The sequence below is a fragment of the Hippopotamus amphibius genome, chromosome 3, assembly GCF_030028045.1.
Source record: "Hippopotamus amphibius kiboko isolate mHipAmp2 chromosome 3, mHipAmp2.hap2, whole genome shotgun sequence".
Lineage (NCBI taxonomy): Eukaryota > Metazoa > Chordata > Mammalia > Artiodactyla > Hippopotamidae > Hippopotamus > Hippopotamus amphibius.
The window spans coordinates 63,654,545-63,673,526 of NC_080188.1; the positions used below are offsets into that span (position 1 = coordinate 63,654,545).

An 18,982-nucleotide genomic window follows, 5' to 3' on the forward strand; every position below is an offset into this window, starting at 1 on the left:
CTTGTGCAGATAATTTTTTGTCAGGAGCTTTTGTTTGCTTCCTGGAAACTGTAAGTTTAAAATAATAGAGGTGGTTTTTTTTCCTTCCTGATATTCATTGATCATCATTTTGCTAAGGAATCATTGGTCTTCCTAAATATATTCTCACTGGTGTCAATTTTAAATGCTTCAATTTTAAAAGCATTCTAAAATAGGTTGCATTTCAGCAAAGGAAACCAACAACAGAATGAAAAGACAACCTACTGAATGGGAGAAAATATTTGCAAACGATATGACCGATTAGGGATTAACAACTATAAACATGTATAAACAGCTCATAGAACTCAACATCAAAAAGACAAAAAACCAACTAAAAAAAATGGGTAGAAGAACTGAATAGACATTTTTCCAAAGAGGAAATGCAGATGGCCAACAGGCACATGAAAGAGTGCTCAACATCACTAAGCATCAGGGAAATGCAAATCAAAACCACAATGAGATATCACCTCACTCCTGTCAGAATGGCTGTCATTAAAAAGAACACAAAGAACAAATGTTGGCGAGGATGTGCAGAAAAGAGAACCCTCCTACACTGTCGGTGGGAATGTAAATTGGTGCAGCCACTGTGGAAATCAGTAGGGAGGTTTCTCAATCAATTAAAAATAGAACTACCATATGACCCAGCAATTCCACTCCTGGGTATATATCTGGAAAAGACGAAAGCTCTAATTTGAAAGGATACATGTACCCCAATGTTCATAGCAGAATTATTTACAATTGCCAAAATAAGGAGGTAACCTAACTGTGCATCAACAGTTGAATGGATAAAAAAGATGTGGTGTGTATATATATATATACAATGGAATATCACTCAGCCATAAAAAAGAATGAATGAAAATTTCCATTTGCAGCAACATGGATGGATATTATGCTAAGTGAAATAAGTCAGGCAGAGCAAGAAAAATACTGCATGATATCACTTATACATGGAATCTTAAAAGTATAAGAAACTAGTGAATATAACAAAAAAGAAGCAGACTCACAGATATAAAGAACAAACTAGTGGTCACCAGTGGGGAGAGGGAGAGGCAATATAGGAGTAAGGTATTAAGAGGTACAAACTATTAGGTATAACATAAGCTACAAGGATATATCACATAACATGGGGAATATAGCCAATATTTTATAATATCTATGAATGGAGTATAACCTTTAAAAATTGTGAATCACTATGTTGTATACCTATAACATAACTTTAGTAAAAAATAAAATATAAAATAGGTTGTTTTTGTACAAATGTATAAATTGACTAAAAATCAAGGAACTGTATACTGACAATGAGTGAACTGTATGTAAATCACACTTCAATAAAGCTGTTAAAAATGAAAGAAAATGCCTTAGTGATTTAGAGTTCTTCTGTAAACTATATTTTCGCATGTTTGATGTTCAAAGGCTGATTCTTCTTTCTGACCTTGAAAAGTCCCTCTAAATTGTATCACAGGTTCTCTTCACTCATTTTCACCCCTACTTTGACTTCCATGCTCAAGGCTTAACTGTCAATTTTATATAGATGACTCTTTAACATGTTTAGTCCTAAATTCCAGGTCCATATTCTCAGCTTTCTTTTGGATAGTTCTCTGTGTATCCTTTTGGGTCAGCCCCAAGTGGGGCTACAGCAGTGAACAAAGCAGATAAATTCCTTACCTGCCTGGCACTTATGGCTAACTGGTAAAGACAAACAATGGAAAGGGTACTGCAAGTTAAGGAACTTTTTCTTTTAAGCAGAGGAGGAGGAAGAGGACAAGAAGGGAGCTATGAGAACCAGGAACTATGTCCAAGTTGTCGTCTGCCTGGCCCTTACTCTCCTACTCAAATAGACTGCCCTCTACATGCAGTATCTGTCTTCTAGCCCTAGGATGATTCTATCTTCACAAACTTTCTCATATTTTCTAAATATGCATCCTTGCCGTCATGCCAAACAGATACAAAATACAGCCAGAATAATCTTCCTAAGTTTATAGCTATGGCCATGTTACTTTTGAGATAAAAATTTACAACTGAAGTCAGACAAAGAAAGACAAATACTGTATGATCTCACTCATATTGGAATCCTAAAAAATCACTGCTAATAACTAACTCATAGATACAGAGAACAGATGGTTGCCAGAGGCAGGAGCAGGGGTAGGGATGGTAAAATGGGTGAAAGTGGTCAAAAGGTACAAACTTCCAGTTACGAGATAGATAAGTCCTGGGGACGTAATGTACAGCATGGTGAGTATAGCTAATAATACTGTATATTTGCAAGTTGCTAAGAGAAAGTTCTTATCACAAGGGAAAAAAATCTGTAATTATGTGTGGTAATGGATGTTAACTAGACTTATTGTGTGATAACTTAGTAATATATACATGTATTGAATCATTATGTCATAGTCCTGAAACTAATATAATATGTCGATTATATCTCAGGTTAACAAAAGGACTCTACAATTGTTTAAGGGATGACATTCAAAATCTGGCTTTTTCTTACCAGATTCCAACCTATTTTTCCAACCCTTTCTCTTTCCACTTCCCCTCCACCCAGCAAATTTGAAGTTCTTTTCCTTTTCTCATGCTATTTTTTTCTCTGCCTGGAATGTTCTAGCCCAGAGATTCTCAAAGTGAGGTCCATGGACCAGCTACAAAAGCATCATCTGGGAAATTGGTAAGAATGCAAATTTCCCACCCCAGGCTTATTGAATCACAACCTCTGGAGTCAAGGCTGAACAGTCTGTTTTAATGAGCCTCCCAGTGACCCTGATGCACGTAAAGTTTGAGAAGCACTGCTCAGATCTAAGTCTTTCTCTTGAAATTCTAGGTATCCTTTCAGGCTCAACTCAAATGTCATTTTCACTTCAAAGTCCAATTTCCACAGTCAAGGTCATCTCCATCTCTTTCTCTTTTTAAAAAATATTTATTTATTTATTTATTTATTTATTTATTTGGCTGCACAAGATCTTACTTGCAGCACGTGGGATCTTCACTGCCACGTACGAGATCTTTTTAGTTGCAGCACATGGGATCTGGCTTTTGGTTTTGGTTTTGGTTTTTTAGTTGCAGCATGTATGCGGGGATCTAGTTCTTTGATAGAACCCAGGACCCTGCATTGGGAGTGTGAAGTCTTAGCCACTGGACCACCAGGGAAATCCCTCCATATCTTTTAAACTTTCAAAAAAATTTTGTTGGCTGAAACATGTGCTAGTGTAACACAAATTTTTGTATTTTTAACATACATACATTACTTTGGTCCAAAAATGAAGGTCTAGTAATTATGGCCCATTTAATTGGTGAGCCAACTATGTCTCTACGGCTTGGATCATAGTGGTTTTGGGGGTAGCAAAGAGGGTGTCAGGGTCACGAGTGGGCCATGGTGATTCTGCAGACTGATTAGAAAGAAAAGGGCTTTAAAAGAAGCCAAATTTCACTCAAAAGAGTGTTACAGAAGTGTGAGGGGAGAGGGAAGACAGCAGAGCACAGGATGGGCAAGGGCACCAGACAAAGATGAGAACTAAGTTTCCCATATTTCTCCTCATCACATCAAGTTAGCGCATGTGCTAGCTAAACAATCCAGTAGCCAACTATCCACTCAGGATGCCTCACATGGCACTCAATGGAGGCAAAGAAGACTCCCTTTGTATTTTTTTTTTAGCATGATTAGGATGAAAGACATGGAGTACATGATTTTAATAATATGTCATTTCAGCCTTCCTATGCCACACGTATTTCCTGTTAATCTTCTCTGATAACTTGTGATATGCATGCTAGCAGAAGTTTGGGTTCAGACACATCTGTCTAAATTTTCAGCTAAATTCCAATAAGGGATTGAGGACAAGGAAGTGTGGGACAGGAGAGACTGTGGGCAGTATAAAATAAAATTAATTGTCTAGGGAACTCAGGGGAAACTAAACTGGTAGAGATAGTATGTTTACACTTCTCTGGCACTCAATCCCATTATCCTTTGCACTATATTTTAATCCCATTAAATAATAAAGTTAATGAATATTGAATATATGCCATGTATTTTTTTTTCAGTTATCAAAACCCGTAAACACAATAAATATATTACCTGTGTTTTTGGTCAAATATCGTGCTATTGCTAGGCTCTGGTGAAGGTTAAGTCCATCGACTTCCAACATGGGGATTTTGCCAAATGGAAGAGCTTAAAATAAAATGAGCAAAGAATCAACTTCCAGAACAATATCAAGTTATGATACTTCCATTTTACTGATAATTGTGGAAATAAAACATGATAGTAACATTACAGATTTCTTGAATATTCATTCTAGAAGGGACATTAGGCATCCTCTAGTGAAATCTTTATATTTTACAAGTTTTGAAAAGACAGTTGTTAAAAAAAAAAAAAAAGAAAGAGACTCACAGACATAGAGAACAAACAAGTGGCTACCAGTGGAGAGAGGGAAGAGGGGAGGGGCAAGATAGGGGTGGTGGAGTAAGAGGTACAAACAATTAGGTATAAAATAAGCTGCAAGGATATATTGTACAACATGGGGAATAGAGCCAATATTTTATAGTACCATAAATGGAATATAACCTTTAAAAATTGTGAATCACTATATTGTACATCTGCAAATTATGTAGTATCGTACAGCTATACTCCAATTTTTTTAAAAGGGAGAAAAAGAGTTGTTAGAAGAGCTGCTATAGAGTTAGTGACAGAATTGGGCCTAAAACCCAGGTTTACAATGGGGCTATTGATATATGTTATATATTATCTCACATACTGACTATGTAACTTAAAAAAAGCTTTTAAAGTCATTAATTTTTCAGTCCTCAGAGATTACATTAATTATTCTTTAAAACCATAGTCTGAGGAATATGGAGAGTTTGATATTGAGTTATGGTAAGGAATTTAACCAAATTCTTATTCTAATGAGGGACTATTTGAAGTATACAGTAAGGCAACAAGCATATTTGTATAAATATAGGATAGGCTAATAGCAGGTGTATTAATATTTATCTGTAAATCCTACTTTGTTTTCTTATCTAAACCTATTATATTTTTGTCAGAGAGTAATTTAATATTCTTTATTATAGAAAAATTCTAAGTTGAAGATAAATAAAAATAATTCTACCACACAATTATAACCATTTTAATATTTTAATTCCTTCCCATATACATAAAAACAAAATCATAATGTATATATGTTTGTAAACCACTTTTTTCATTTGATAATACCTTTTAAAATCTTTCTAAATCAATAAAACATCATCTTTTTTAAAGCATATGTTTTGCCACATGAATTAATCACCATTTTCCCAATCAGTGCCTTAGGTTTGGACATACAAATATTTTGGAAAAAAGGAAAAGAATAAAGTGCCTCTCATAATCCCATGACTGTAACACAACTACTAGAATCAACCTTCAGGTGTCTTTCTTATGTACTGAATAAGTACAAGATAAACTACAGTTCACATCAGGAATAAAAACATCTTTGAACACTTACCTAACAAGTGTGCCAAGTACTATTCTAGGTGTTTGAGATACTGCAGCGAGCAAAACAAAGTCCCAAATAAAGCTGACACAAATTGTGATGCCTTACTTAAGCAAAATATGTGATCAAGAGGGAATTAACAATATGAAAATCCTTTCAACTTTCTGGGGAATTTTTCTCTCAGCCTAAAACTGCTCTAAAAAATAAAACCTATTTTTAAGCTCCCCCCCCCCAAAAAAAGAGGGAATTAACATGCCTAACATTTTGAGGGGTCCTTCATTTTGTGCTAGGCATTGTATTAAATATTTAACATGCCCATTAGTTCTTCTAGTATTTAAAACAATCCTGTGAAGTAGGTATTAACTACCATCTCATTTTATAAATGAAGAAATAAGATGAAGAGAGGTTATATAAATAGTCCAGAGCACACACCTGGTAGAGGTGAGATCCAAGTGAGAGGTGAGATCTAGCTGGAACTCTTGCTCAGCTGTTTTCTAGTTCTAAGAGCCACGTTTTGAGGAAGACATTAAAAATTAGAGCAAGCCCAGAGGATAGTATCTAAGTTAGAAAGGGTCTGAAAATCTCATAATATGAGGATTGGCTGAAGAACTTACTCTTCACTGAAGGAGACAGAACAAACTAAGTGGAACATAAAAACCATGTCCAATATGGCATAGCTATCAAATGGAAAAAAAAAATCTTACTATTCTAACTATCTCTAAAATGCAGAATGGGAACCAAAAAGAAATTTTTAAAGGGCAGATTTTAACTCAAGATGAAGAATAAGTCTGTTACCATTGGAACTATTGACAATGGAATGTGTTTTCTTATGAGATGGTAAGCTTTCAGCTACGGGAAGCATTTGAGCCAAGCTTGGGATAATTGCCAACGGTTGGAACATGGGGCTGCATCTAACAAGAAGAAATTCAAGAAGACAAATGCTAAGCCCTTTATTTGGTTCCAGAAAAAAATAATTTCAGGGTGTTGGAGTTGTAACTTAACAGGAGCACCTGTCAAAAAGCTTTAAGAGATTTAGTGATGCTGAATGTAAGGCCTCAGTATGGTATGGCTGCCAAAATAGCTACTGTGATCTTGGTAGAATGTCTTAGAAAAACCTCTACACTTGTGCCAGGAGGGATGGTCCCACTCCGCTCTGTGCTATTCTTATGCCCATAGGCACAGACACTACACATAAAATAGCAGACAGGAGCTTGTTCTACTTGGGTAGTGAGGAAACCCAAAGCAGGGGAAATAAATGGAACACTCCAGAAGAGAAGAGAGTTGTCCCTTGAACCTAGATGTGATTGCAGATCTCAGATAGTCCATGGGAAACAGTATCTAAATCAAGAAGTAGAGTTAGGGGTGGGAAGACTGGACAGAACTTCACAATGAGGATCAGAGAAACAATCAAGGAAGTTCCAAAAATTGATCTCTAACGAGAGATAGATACAGGTGCATCAGTTACCTAGGGACTCAACTCTGAACTCAGCCAAAGCCCTTCTTTATCTTCAGAGCAGTTTCAGTGAACTGACTACACAGCAATGGCTTTTTCTCTATGATGTCCTTTTATTTGTTTGCTTATTTATTTTGTTTTTTCAGATCTTTATTGGAGTATAATTGCTTTACACTGTTGTGCCAGTTTCTGCGGTACAACAAAGTGAATCAGCTGTATTTATACACATATCCCCATATCCCCTTCCTCTTGAGTCTCCCTCCCACCCTCCCTATCCCACTCCTCTAAGTCATCACCCATCATCGAGTTGATTTCCCTGTGTTATGCAGCAGCTTCCCACTAGCTATCTACTTTACATTTGGTAGTGTATATATGTCAATGCTACACTCTCACTTCATCCCAGCTTCCCCTCCCCTACCCTGCCCCATGTCCTCAAGTCTGTTCTCTACATCTGTGTCTTTCTTCTTGCCCTGTCACTGGGTTCATCAGTACCATATTTTTAGATTCCATATACATGAGTTAGCATACGGTATTTGTTTTCCTCTTTCTGGCTTACTTCACTCTGTATGACAGACTCTAAGTCCATCCACCTCACTACAAATAATTCAATTTCATTCCTTTTTATGGCTGAGTAATATTCTATTATATAAATGTGCCACATCTTCTTTATCCATTCATCTGTTGATGGGCATTTAGGTTGCTTCCATGTCCTGGCTATTGTAAATAGTCGGGCAATGAACATTGTAGCACATGTATCTTTTTAAATTATGATTTTCTCAGGGTATGTGCCCAGAAGTGGGATTGCTGGGTCATATGGTAGTTCTATTTTTAGTTTTTCAAGAAATCTCCATACTGTTTTCCATAGTGGCTGTATCAAGTTACATTCCCACCAGCAGTACAAGAGGGTTCCCTTTTCTCCACAGCCTCTCCAGCATTTATTGTTTGTAGATTTTTGACGATGGCCATTCTGACCAGGGTGAGGTGATACCTCATTGTGGCTTTGACTTTCATTTCTCTAATTATTAGTGATGCTGAGCATCTTTTCATGTGTTTGTTGGCCATCTGTTCTATGATGTCTTAAAGACACTAAATTTCTTCAAATAATTGGATGTGAGAGAAAAAATAATTTGTTCTCCATGGATTAAAACAGTAAGTCCAAGACCAATGTATGAAAGCCATATGGAGATAATTTCAATTTCGTATAAGGAAGTTTCTTTTAAAAGTTTTCCTCCTCTCTATTTTCTTTTCTCCCTTTCCAGAATTTTATGGAGATGTTGGACCTCCTAAACTGACTGATTCTCAATTTTCTTTATCTTTCTTCTCTTATTTTTCATTTTTTTCCTATTGTGCTTTCTGGCGGGGGGGTACTTATTTTTCATCATTTTATTGATTTGTTTGTATCAGACATTAATTTCCAAGAACTTTTTGTCTCTGTACATTCCTTTTGGATTGTATGGAATATCTTCTCTTTTCTCCGAAGATTTCATATTTTTGAAGTTGTTTTCTTGCTACACCATCTTGACATCTCTGGAGGTGTTTGGTTTTAGGTCTGTTTTATATTAGAAATTTTTCTCAAATATGGGTTAACTATTGACATGCCATTCCTGTTTGAAAGGGTAAAGAAGTGAAAGCTAACTGGAATCTCAGGGTGCATGGAAGGTGCTTGCCCATAGATTTGGCTGGGCAAATTCATTGAGGGATCCCCATCTGTTCAGTATCTGTTTGATATTTTTTCTTGCACTGGTCAGCTTCCCCAGAGACAATTTCTCCCATTTCCTGCCTGAGGGTTATTAGCTTGATTGCCGTTGATTGCAGAGCAGGGGAAAGGGGTGTTGGTACCACCACATATTTTCTAGACTTCCACTGAATGCCATGTTTACTATAGCATTGTGTTCTAGACATGCCTGGTGTCTTAGAATCTTCTGGTCCACCCTCTTGAAAGTAATCTCCATGCTTCTTCCAGGGAAAGAGAGGGATCTTGTGGTCATACTGCTTCTTCATATTCTTCCAGGTAATCCTCTATCAGCTCAGCTCTTAAAGTTATCTTTTGCAACCAATTCCTCACCCTTTGGGGGGGATCTCTGGAGTGATTCAGCTTGCCTTCTCATCCTCCAGGATTATATTTGAGTGTCACTGGCCTACTACGTCACCTTACCATTCTTTGACCAGCTTTCTAGCTTCCAGAATTTTGTGCTATCATATTCAAGGTTAATTTCTTTGTCCTTGGGGTGGGAGTGACTTTTTTTTTTAAAGTACTTTAATGTTGTTAAAGGAGAGATAAAATATAAACACATGTGCACAATCTACCAGGTTTGACCAGAAAGAAAATTTTATTAGAGATATCCAATGATATTCTAGGTTATAGCAGAGGGGATGATCACAGTGAGTTTCAAACACCAGAGAGCATCCCTAAATTGGACAGGAGATAAGACCAGATACAATTTGTAATAGAAACTGCTTTTCAATATCTATTCTTTGCTTTTCTCTCAATGTAATAAAATCCTGGATTTTTAGCTGGGCAAATGGTCATCCACAAAAAAGTCAATATTTCCCAGCTTCCTTTGCAGTGACAAATGACGTGACTAAGCTCTTGCCAAACAGATATAAACAAATGTGATATGTGCAAATTTCTGGTCATGCTGTTAAAAGGAAGAGGTGTGTTCTCTTCCCTCTTTCCCAGTTTCTGTGAGTTGGATATGAAAGGAGGGTGAACTATTTATATTGTGTCAATAAGAACCCACTACAGGTGTCAGATGAACAGAAATGAAAGAGGCTCATCTGTGACAACTTCATGGAGCAGAACTGCTATGCTAACTTGTGCTTTTATGCAAAAGAAATACACTTTTATCTTCTTGAAACCACTTCTGTGTTGGGTGTAGGTTACAGCATTTGAAACTATAGCTTAACCATCACTAACTTTAAGATCCCTTTCAATTCTAAGAATGTATGAAAACATTAAGAAAATGCAGTAATTCCATTTTTAATAATGAAAAAGTTAAAGTAGAATAGGGTATGCGGAATACAAAGAACTTATATCTAAAGACTAAAAGCCAGAATTTGTTATATGTAATACCTCCACAACTTGCTATTCATCTTGAGTTAATTAATGAATAAATATAACATTCACATATTTTATGTCCATAGAAGCTCATGTACAACTTCTGATCTCAAAAGAAATGCTTGGATATTAATGGTAAAGTTTCAGAAGAACAGGAAATAAGATATTCTATCCCATCAGAGAAGAGTTCTCTGATAAGGAAAAGAGTAATTACAGGGGCAATGATGCTAAAGAAGCTCATGCTTCCGAAAGCCATGTGGCAATATTTATTGTGAATACGTCAATTATCATGGTGGTGGTGTTGGCATTACCTAGTACCAATAACTTGAGCTATAGTATTAAATGGACCTATGTTTCAAAATCAGCTGTACCTTGCTAGGGCTGTAAACCTGGGAAAAACCTAAACTCTGTGTGCTCTGGTTATCCCAACTATAAAATAGAAACAATAATACATCCCATGTTGACATGCTGGAGAAATTAAATGAAATAGGGTCTGTAGAGTATCTATCAGGTTCTGATAGTCTACAGATACTATATAGTTGTTTTCTTCAACTCCATCTTTATCTGAATTTTTAATAATCTAGCATAAAAATATAAACTTTAGACATTTAATATTTAGTATTTCTAGGTAACATGGCAAGCATCTAGAGGATGACTTAACAGCTTAACTGAAAACCACACACTGTTGTTTGTTTAATGTACTAACATTTCTAATTCTTCCTCACTGTCCTGAGTGCTAAGTTGCATGTTTTCATTGGGTTACCTGCCCAGTTTGTAAATTTGCCCTTTCCTGTGATCAAACAGACCCCAGTTCTGTTCAGGTATCCACCTCTCTCTCATATGGTCACATGCCTCATGAAAACGGCTTCCATCTCCCACTTCAGAGGTGGACTAGATGCTTCTAAGGTTTTTCCCACCCCCTTTGCCAATGATTGGTTCGGAAATGGACACACGACTCAATCTGAGCCAGTGAGACATGAGAGGTTTGCTGAGGCCTCCTGGGAAAGATTTTCTTCATTCTTCTGGGAACACTTGAGGAAGCAGTGATTTCTCATAGCCTCTCAACACTGCTGCTCAACACTGTGAGGCTGGAATTGCAGCAAACATACTGCTACCAGCCTCATGATTCGGCCATCACATCAAGGAGGAAAAATGGGTAGAGCCATCCTTTGAAACCTCCCCTACTTCTGGATTTTCAGTTATGTGGTACAATTCATTTCCTTGTTATTTAAGCCATTTGAGTTTAGTTTTCTGTTATAGCAGCTTATCTGATCATCCAAATAGTATTGATATCTGAGCAAGCCCACCCTATTCCAATGGTCAAAAGTTTGACTTCAGTATTCCTCCATTTCAGCTCTTCTGATAGAGCTTCACGTTGGGTTATGTTTCAATGCTCTTTCTGTCAGGTTTGTGTTTTCACCTTAATAGGAAATTTTCTAGGTCACAGAGCATTTATTTAACTTGCCTGAACTGCTGCTTCTCGATGTAAATCTACATGAGATTTTAAAACCTTTATATTTTCATTTCCCCGAAGACAAAAGGTTCTAGAAACATTTTCTATACTTATATTTCCATGATACACATTTGTGCTACTTACTTGACTTGATTTGAGGCCAGTCAGATTGTTCTATTCTGTGGTCTTCATACTTTATGTCCAAATATGCAAATATATAACGAATAATTTCTGCTCTCCCCCTCATATTAAAATAAGTGAGTTTGTAGTTTGGCATGGTGTGATTCTGGAAGAGAAAAACAGAGGAATTGTTTTAACAGCCCTCTAGAGATGTTCAGCATTTTTCTTGGAGGACTTTTTGAAAACTTTATGGCATCTTCTGAGATAACTGCAGATATTAGAGGATATTTCAAAACCAGAATTATAAATCACTATCTAATAACACATGGGGAAGACTTAATAGAAATAAGATCTTGACTCTCTTTGAGAACTAGCTAGAACATTTCAATGAAATAGCCAAATTCAAGTTTTACTTATAAAAAGACATCAGAGTAAGAGGGTATCTATACACCGAACTTCAGAGAATAGAGTCAAAAACTTTGTGTTTTAAGATGTTTTTGTCCTGCCTTTAGACACTTGCAATGAATGGCATTTGGCATTTGGTTTGTTGTTTGCTTTGGTGACACAGCTGAGTTTGTGAAGACAGCTGGGTAAGGACTGCAAGGGCAGGGTACATGCAAGAGGCATGTAAACCAGCCATATCAACCTGTCATCCCCTCTCTTCCCTTCCCCGTTACTTTTCCCTTGAGGACTCAAAGGCTTGGGAAAATGTTCTCTCTTCTTTTACTGCATGCATGCTGCGGGGCTTTGTTGGGTTGCTTGCACATACAAACATACCCCATCTTGGGGACCTCTTTTGGGATGGGACAATGGTGAGCATGTTTCTTTATTCCCTCTATCGAGGGGCGAGGAAGAAAGAAAGCAAACGTTTCCTACATTTCAGAAAGTTTGCTAAAACTGGCTATATTGGCTGGATGGAGGTCATTATAATTTTGTGAGTTTTCTGTGACTTGTACTATTTCGTTCCCATGTTTATAAATAGTTAATGATTTTAAGCACTCATAGTAGAATGTATTATAACCTTATAATGATTAGGCAATGGGGAAAGAAACACTTTCATTTGAAGTTCAGTTCTTCCGCTTAGTTTCTGTGCACCTTTGGGCTAGTCAACAAAATCTCTCTGAATTTCAAAGTCCATTTTTTTTTTTATAAATAGAGATACTAATATGGATTTGGGGATTTAATAAGGTAACACGTGTAAAGCATTTAGCACAATGCTAAACACAATTATTAGCTATTAATAACTTTGAATTCATTCTATAGTCAAGAATAAATACCATGATTACAGCACACTAAAAATTAAAATTATAGTAATTAAATAAAAATCATAAATAACATTTATTTAATGTGGTGAGTTTAAATTGTATATTCTCTACTAAGTCTTTCAGAGATATTAATGGAATATTAGATTAAAGAGTTGAGCTCAAATTGCAAAACAAAGTTCCATCTGAAGTCACATCAAAGTTCAAACACAAATCAAGAAAATCTAGATTGTCAATCTCATATCTCAAGTACATGTGTATCCAAGGGTTGATCTATGGAGAGAATGACGGGAAATGACTGTCTGATTGCCTATCTAGACCCCCTCAGGATCCAGGAAATGATGGTGATGGTGATTCCTAGCGAATCCATTTCTCTGGGCCCGAGTTGTCCATGCCTAGATGTTGTGGAGATGGTGCTCCTTGTTAGAGACAAAGTCACCCTAACATTCCATGTCCTGTCCACTTTCATTAGCTAGTCTAGTCCCCACCAGCAAGTGAAATGTGGCACAGGCCACACATCAGTACATGAGGGAATGTTCTCTGTAAAGAATTCACTGGAGTAAATTAACAAAAATTCCAAGATTTACAGCCCCAAATTCCTTTGGGGGAGACATATGCATATAGGAAGTTCCCATTTGGGGCACTAAATGAAGTGCCGATCAGAACAATGAGACTGTTTTCTAAGTTTCTTGGAAATGTTGAGCTTAGAAATAGTGAGAAAGATATGAGAACACAAAAGTAGTTAATATAAAAAGAATAAAGATGCAGATGCAGAGAACAGACTTGAGGACACAGATTGGGGGGTGGGGTGAAGGGGAAGCTGGGACAAAGTGAGAGAGTAGCATAGACACATACACACTACCAATGGTAAAATAGATAGCTAGTGGGAAGTTGCTGTGTAACAAAGCGAGACCAATTCGATGATGGGTGATGCCTTAAAGGGCCGGGACAGGGAGGGTGGGAGGGAGTCGTGGGATGGGAGGGAGGGGATATGGGGATATATGTATAAATACAGTTAATTCACTTTGGTGTATGCAATTTTTAATTGATTTTTTTATGTTGTTGGTCACTGCTTTCAAAGAAATTATTTCTTATAAACATTATATGTGTATATAGATTCATATATGTCCATAGGATCAACATTAAAAATTAAACATAACCTTTTCTCATTTGGTCAAATACCACATAATTCTGCATGAAAATGAAGGGGTTGTTTGTTGTTAATTTGCAAAGTCATGCTATTTTATAATGTACTTCATTCAAATAAAGATGACATTTAAAAATTCCTAGCACTAGTTGGTAGCTGTCTATATTTCTCTGCAAATAGATTTTTTTTTCTTTTTTTTTTTAAGCTCTTTATTGGAATATAATTGCTTTACACTCTTGTACCAGTTTTTGAGGTACACCAAAGTGAATCAGCTGTATTTATACATATATCCCCATATCCCCTCCCTCCCGTGACTCCCTCCCACCCTCCCTGTCCTGGCCCTCCAAGGCATCACCCATCATTGAATTGGTCTCCCTTTGTTATACAGCAACTTCCCACTAGCTATCTATTTTACAGTTGGTAGTGTATTTATGTCTATGCTACTCTCTCACTTCGTCCCAGCTTCCCCTTCGCCCCACCCCACCAACCCGTGTCCTCAAGTCCGTTCTCTGCGTCTGCATCTTTGTTCTTGCCCTGTCACTGGGTTCATCAGTACCAGCAAATAGATCTTTAAATCTAAGACTTGCCACAGGGCGATGAACATCTGACAAATGCTTATCTTTCCTTCAAGAGCATCTTTCAACAGTCACAGCTCATTAATGACACTGTACTTGCACCACCACATTTCTATAGTTACTTGCAAATTATATTTTCCACTGAGCAAAAGTCTGGCTTCTTGATTTTCATAGGTAGAAAACTCAAACTCATGGACTTTTATTTTTTAGGAGATATGTGCACATTTTATAACAGAAAAAAAATAAGTACTAAAGGTAAACACTGCTGGAAACATTTACTGACTCTCAAGATCCTACTTTGTATAAGCTTTTGCATAAAAACTAACAGGAGGAATTCCAAGTAAATGTTTCAATGGTCAATGAAAACATAAGGAAATTCACAGTAAAGTTGAAAGATAAGTAGAAGAACCTATTTTTTCCCTCATAACATTTAGTAGTATATCTGTTACAGTAATCTCACTTTGCTAAAGCCTTTATTTCATCAGGATCATGAACTAAAAGGATGAAGTTAAAACATATCTCCACCCCCACCAAGGGATGTGATGGGAATCAAGCTCAGGGTGGAACAGGTGATGGAAGGGAATGAGCGGTTCTTGAGTTACCCCCACCACTTACTATCTGAGTGGCCTTGGGCAGGTCACCTGTTCCTGGCTTTACTTCCCTCACCTGTAAGATGGTAATGAAAATATTGTGTGTAAAGTACGAAAACAGTGCTTGGTATGTATTATTTGTTGAAAAAGAAAGGAGAATAAAAAGGGAGAGAGGGAGGGAAAAAGAGAGAGAGGGATGGTTCCCCCTAGCAGAGGGCAGAGTCCAGCTTTGTGTGATCTGATTGGACTCAAAGCCTCAAGATCATGTTCTTTGATAAACCTATTCTGCTGCAGAGACATAAAAAGTGAAAATTACATAAAAAGACATGAAGTTACAATTAAGAACAAGATAAACTTTGCCTGGACCAAATGAACAGAAATGAAATGCAGTGAGCAGGACTCAGAATTCTGAGAGACGCAGTGACCAGCCAGGAGCTTAGCTTCTTCACAATAAAAAGGAATGAAAATCCTCCACACAAGATGGGAGGTTGGAAGGATGTACTGCCTGAAACTAGAGCCTGGCAGGCTTTTCTATAAAACGTTTACAAGGTCAAATTGAAAGCCTCCAGCAAAACTGATAAAGAGGAAAATATATGAAAAGTCACAGATAATTAAAATTACAAATAAAGTGGTCATAATAGTAGATTAAATAGATTAAAAATCATAAGCTAAGAATACAAATAACTGTCACTGACTCTGAACACTTAAATGGAAACATTGAGAATCACATAAACTAACACAATCAAATCAAAAAGAAACTGAAAGCCTGCATTTAACAAGGAGTAAAGAAACAGAATTGGTAATTAGTCACACCCATGAGACACCAGGCCCACATGATTTTACAGGTGAATTTTATTTAATCCTCAAGGGAAAGACAATCCTCACCTTTTACGAGTAGTTTCAAAGAATAGAAAAACAGAAAAGTGCAAAGATGTTAAAAGAGGAAAATTATAGACTAAGCTCACTTATAGATATAAACATCCTAAATAACATCTTAGCTATGCAAATTTCGTAGTGTATAAAAAGAAATCAGTTGTAATGTTGGATTGCACCCTGCAGGTCTGCAAGCCTTGTAGCTGCCCCGTCTCTACATGATCCACAAAAGAGCCCAGAGACAGCAACCCAGAAATCAATGGTTACTGAATAGAGGATCTTACACGCCTGAGGTGAAAGGTCCTGAAGCAACATGTCACCTTGTAAAGCAGACAGCAAGCAGGACATGGCAACAGTCTTTGCTACGCGGGGGAGAAGGAGGCTACCCTTTATAGGGGGATTTGACAGCAGGTTGGCTCATCAGTTACCGGGGAAACCAGCTGCAGGGGCAGGGGGCAAGCACGTAGAGAGTTTCTGCTTAAGCCCTATAGTTAAGAGAATTGGATAGTCATGTGAGTGAAGGGCGGCTGGTCGAGCAGGGGATGTACAGAGATCTTGAGTGGCCTGGTCATGCATGCAATGGCAAGATAAGACATCCCAGGAATGCAAGATGTTTCAACACCAAAACATTCACCTGGATCATATACTACATCAATAGATGAAAAGAGAAAAACTCTAAGCCATACTACCTTCTCAATAGATGCTAAAAGCACTTATAAAATTAATTACTCATTTGTGACCAAAACTCTCAAAAAAACAAAAAACAAAACAAAAACAAACAAAAAAACCCAAAGCTCTTAGCAAACTGAGAATAGAAGAAAGCTTCCTTAATCTAAGAGTCTTTACAAAAAACAGAGCAAACGTCATACACAATGAGGAACCAAATGGGACCATTTCCTTTAATGTGAGTAATAACAAGAAACTCCCTCTTACCCCTACTATTAAACATGGTCCTGGCTGGCCTAGCTAATTCAGTAAGATTAGACAACAACAAATAACATATGTAAGGAGTGGAAAGGGCCATATTGTCTTTATTTGCAATAAAAATGATTATCTGTATTCAAAATCCAAAAGACTCTACAAATAAACCTGATCCTAAATTTCAAACTTAAATGCTAAGGACTAAAATAGCCAAGAAAGATTAAAAGAATAGAAGGAGAGGACTCAACCTATCAGAAGCAAGACGTATAAAAAGCCACATAAGTACAGGAATGGGATGTTTGTTCAGGACTAGATATAGAGAGGAGTGTAGAGTCTCAAAACAGAACCTCAAATATACAACAGACAAGATATTACAGTGGGCGCATAAAGGGACTAGACTAAAATGGTTTGGAGACAAAAGAGGAAAAATATACGTAATTAGACCTCAACTTCCCGCAATACATAGAAATAACACCCAAGTGGATTATAGACCTATATATGATTTAATTGGCCTATGCAAATTCCAGTGTCACACTGGGCTCTTATTTCCTATTAGCTCATTTCTGAGTCCTGCCTCTGTCATTCTGTGCTAGGAATCCCATGTAGGGGAAGTTGCATATATTTCCTGAAACAATATAGAAACAAGAAGGAAAAAGTTTGATTGTACTTAAGGATCTCCTTTACGCCTAAAAACTAACCGCTGTTTTCCTCCCACTTCAAAGCAAGTCATGTGAAGTTCTTGATGCAGCAGATAAATAAAAAGCTTAGACTTCTATTTGAAAAAATAAGATATAGGGAATTCTCTGGTGTTCCAGTGGTTAGGGCTCCACACTTCCACTGCAGTGGGCACGGGGTGGATCCCTGGTTGGGGAACTAAGATTCCATAACTCATGTGGCACAGCCAAAAAATAAATAAAATACATAATTTTTTTTAAAAAAAGAAAAAGAAAAAGAAGATATACAGTTTCTTAAAGAACATATGGATGGATGACTAACAAATACCCTGGAGAGAAACTTCCACATATGAACTCATATGAATGTAGCTATTAAGTGCAAAAGAAAATATAGCTTTTGATATATGCTAAACTTGTTTAGAAATTAAATATGTTACATAGAAAGTAATAGTGCTTTTGAAAAATTCTACCTTGGGTATTTCCTTTCTTTCTCCTAAGTGTGTGGCTGTTTTTACTTTGTACAACACTGATACATTTCAGCTGATTAACAACAGCAAAATACAGGAATATTTAATCCCAGAGACAATTTTCATGCAATCATTGAAAATACAAACTATCTTAATAAAACCATTTAATTTTAACTGTCTTTATTCTAATCTGTATATTGCTGTGAGAGCACAGTAAAACACAGTCTCAAAAATTCCAGTGTCTCTGCCAGAAAAGTGACAGTAATGCAAACTCAACTCTGGCACGGAGGCTAATATGCAGATACTTTGTTATGCACCTTAAAGATTTCAGCAGAGAACTGAAAAAAGGGATAGAATTTTGGGAGTAATCTTGATAGAAAGAAAGCTTACAAATAAGGAATTAAGTATTAACCATTTTACAGTTCAGTCCAATAACAGATCATAAGACAGTCACTCAGACAAGTACAGAATATGACAGTAGTAAAAATAAACCTAAAATGCAGAGTGAAGACTGTCTCATTTCCAATATCTGTACAGTTCAGTCATATCACTTACTTGGCTGTGTCTCTGTGGAGATTCTAGTATCTTCTATGCTCTTGTGACTTCATCTTGGGTTTATATGATGAGTAAGATACGGTCACAAGCCAATGAGAGAAGTGACTTACTTCCACCTAAGTCTCTTCCTTCATTTCTTAGATGGAATATGCCTGCCCAAAAGTGCGAGTCTGCAGAGACTTCTAGCTATTCTCGGCATTTTACAGGATCTCTGTGTATAAATAACCTAAAGTATTTGCATACGGTTGGTAAAGTCAAAGTTATAGGTGCTGAAGCGTGCCTATTTCTATATGTTCATTTAATTTTAAAGTCTTAGAACCACAGGCCCCAGGGGAAAAAGAAAACACATGTGCAAGTAAACCCTCT

General features: G+C 36.9%; 1 protein-coding gene across 2 annotated transcripts in view; it reads right to left on the reverse strand.

Annotated features, from left to right (window-relative positions):
• The window catches only part of HPGDS (hematopoietic prostaglandin D synthase), a 31,599-nt gene extending 12,934 nt beyond the window's left edge, over positions 1-18,665 (reverse strand). Inside the window, exons 1-3 of one of the 2 annotated variants that reach the window (XM_057728435.1) lie at positions 18,617-18,665; positions 11,577-11,718; positions 4,082-4,174 (exon numbers count right to left, since the gene is read on the reverse strand). In XM_057728435.1, coding sequence (XP_057584418.1) covers positions 4,082-4,174; positions 11,577-11,709 — 226 coding nt within the window. In that variant the 5' untranslated portion in view covers positions 11,710-11,718; positions 18,617-18,665. The remainder of the gene's footprint in view (positions 1-4,081; positions 4,175-11,576; positions 11,719-18,616) is intronic. The other variant, XM_057728436.1, reaches the window with a different exon arrangement.
• Positions 18,666-18,982: the final 317 nt, after the last annotated feature.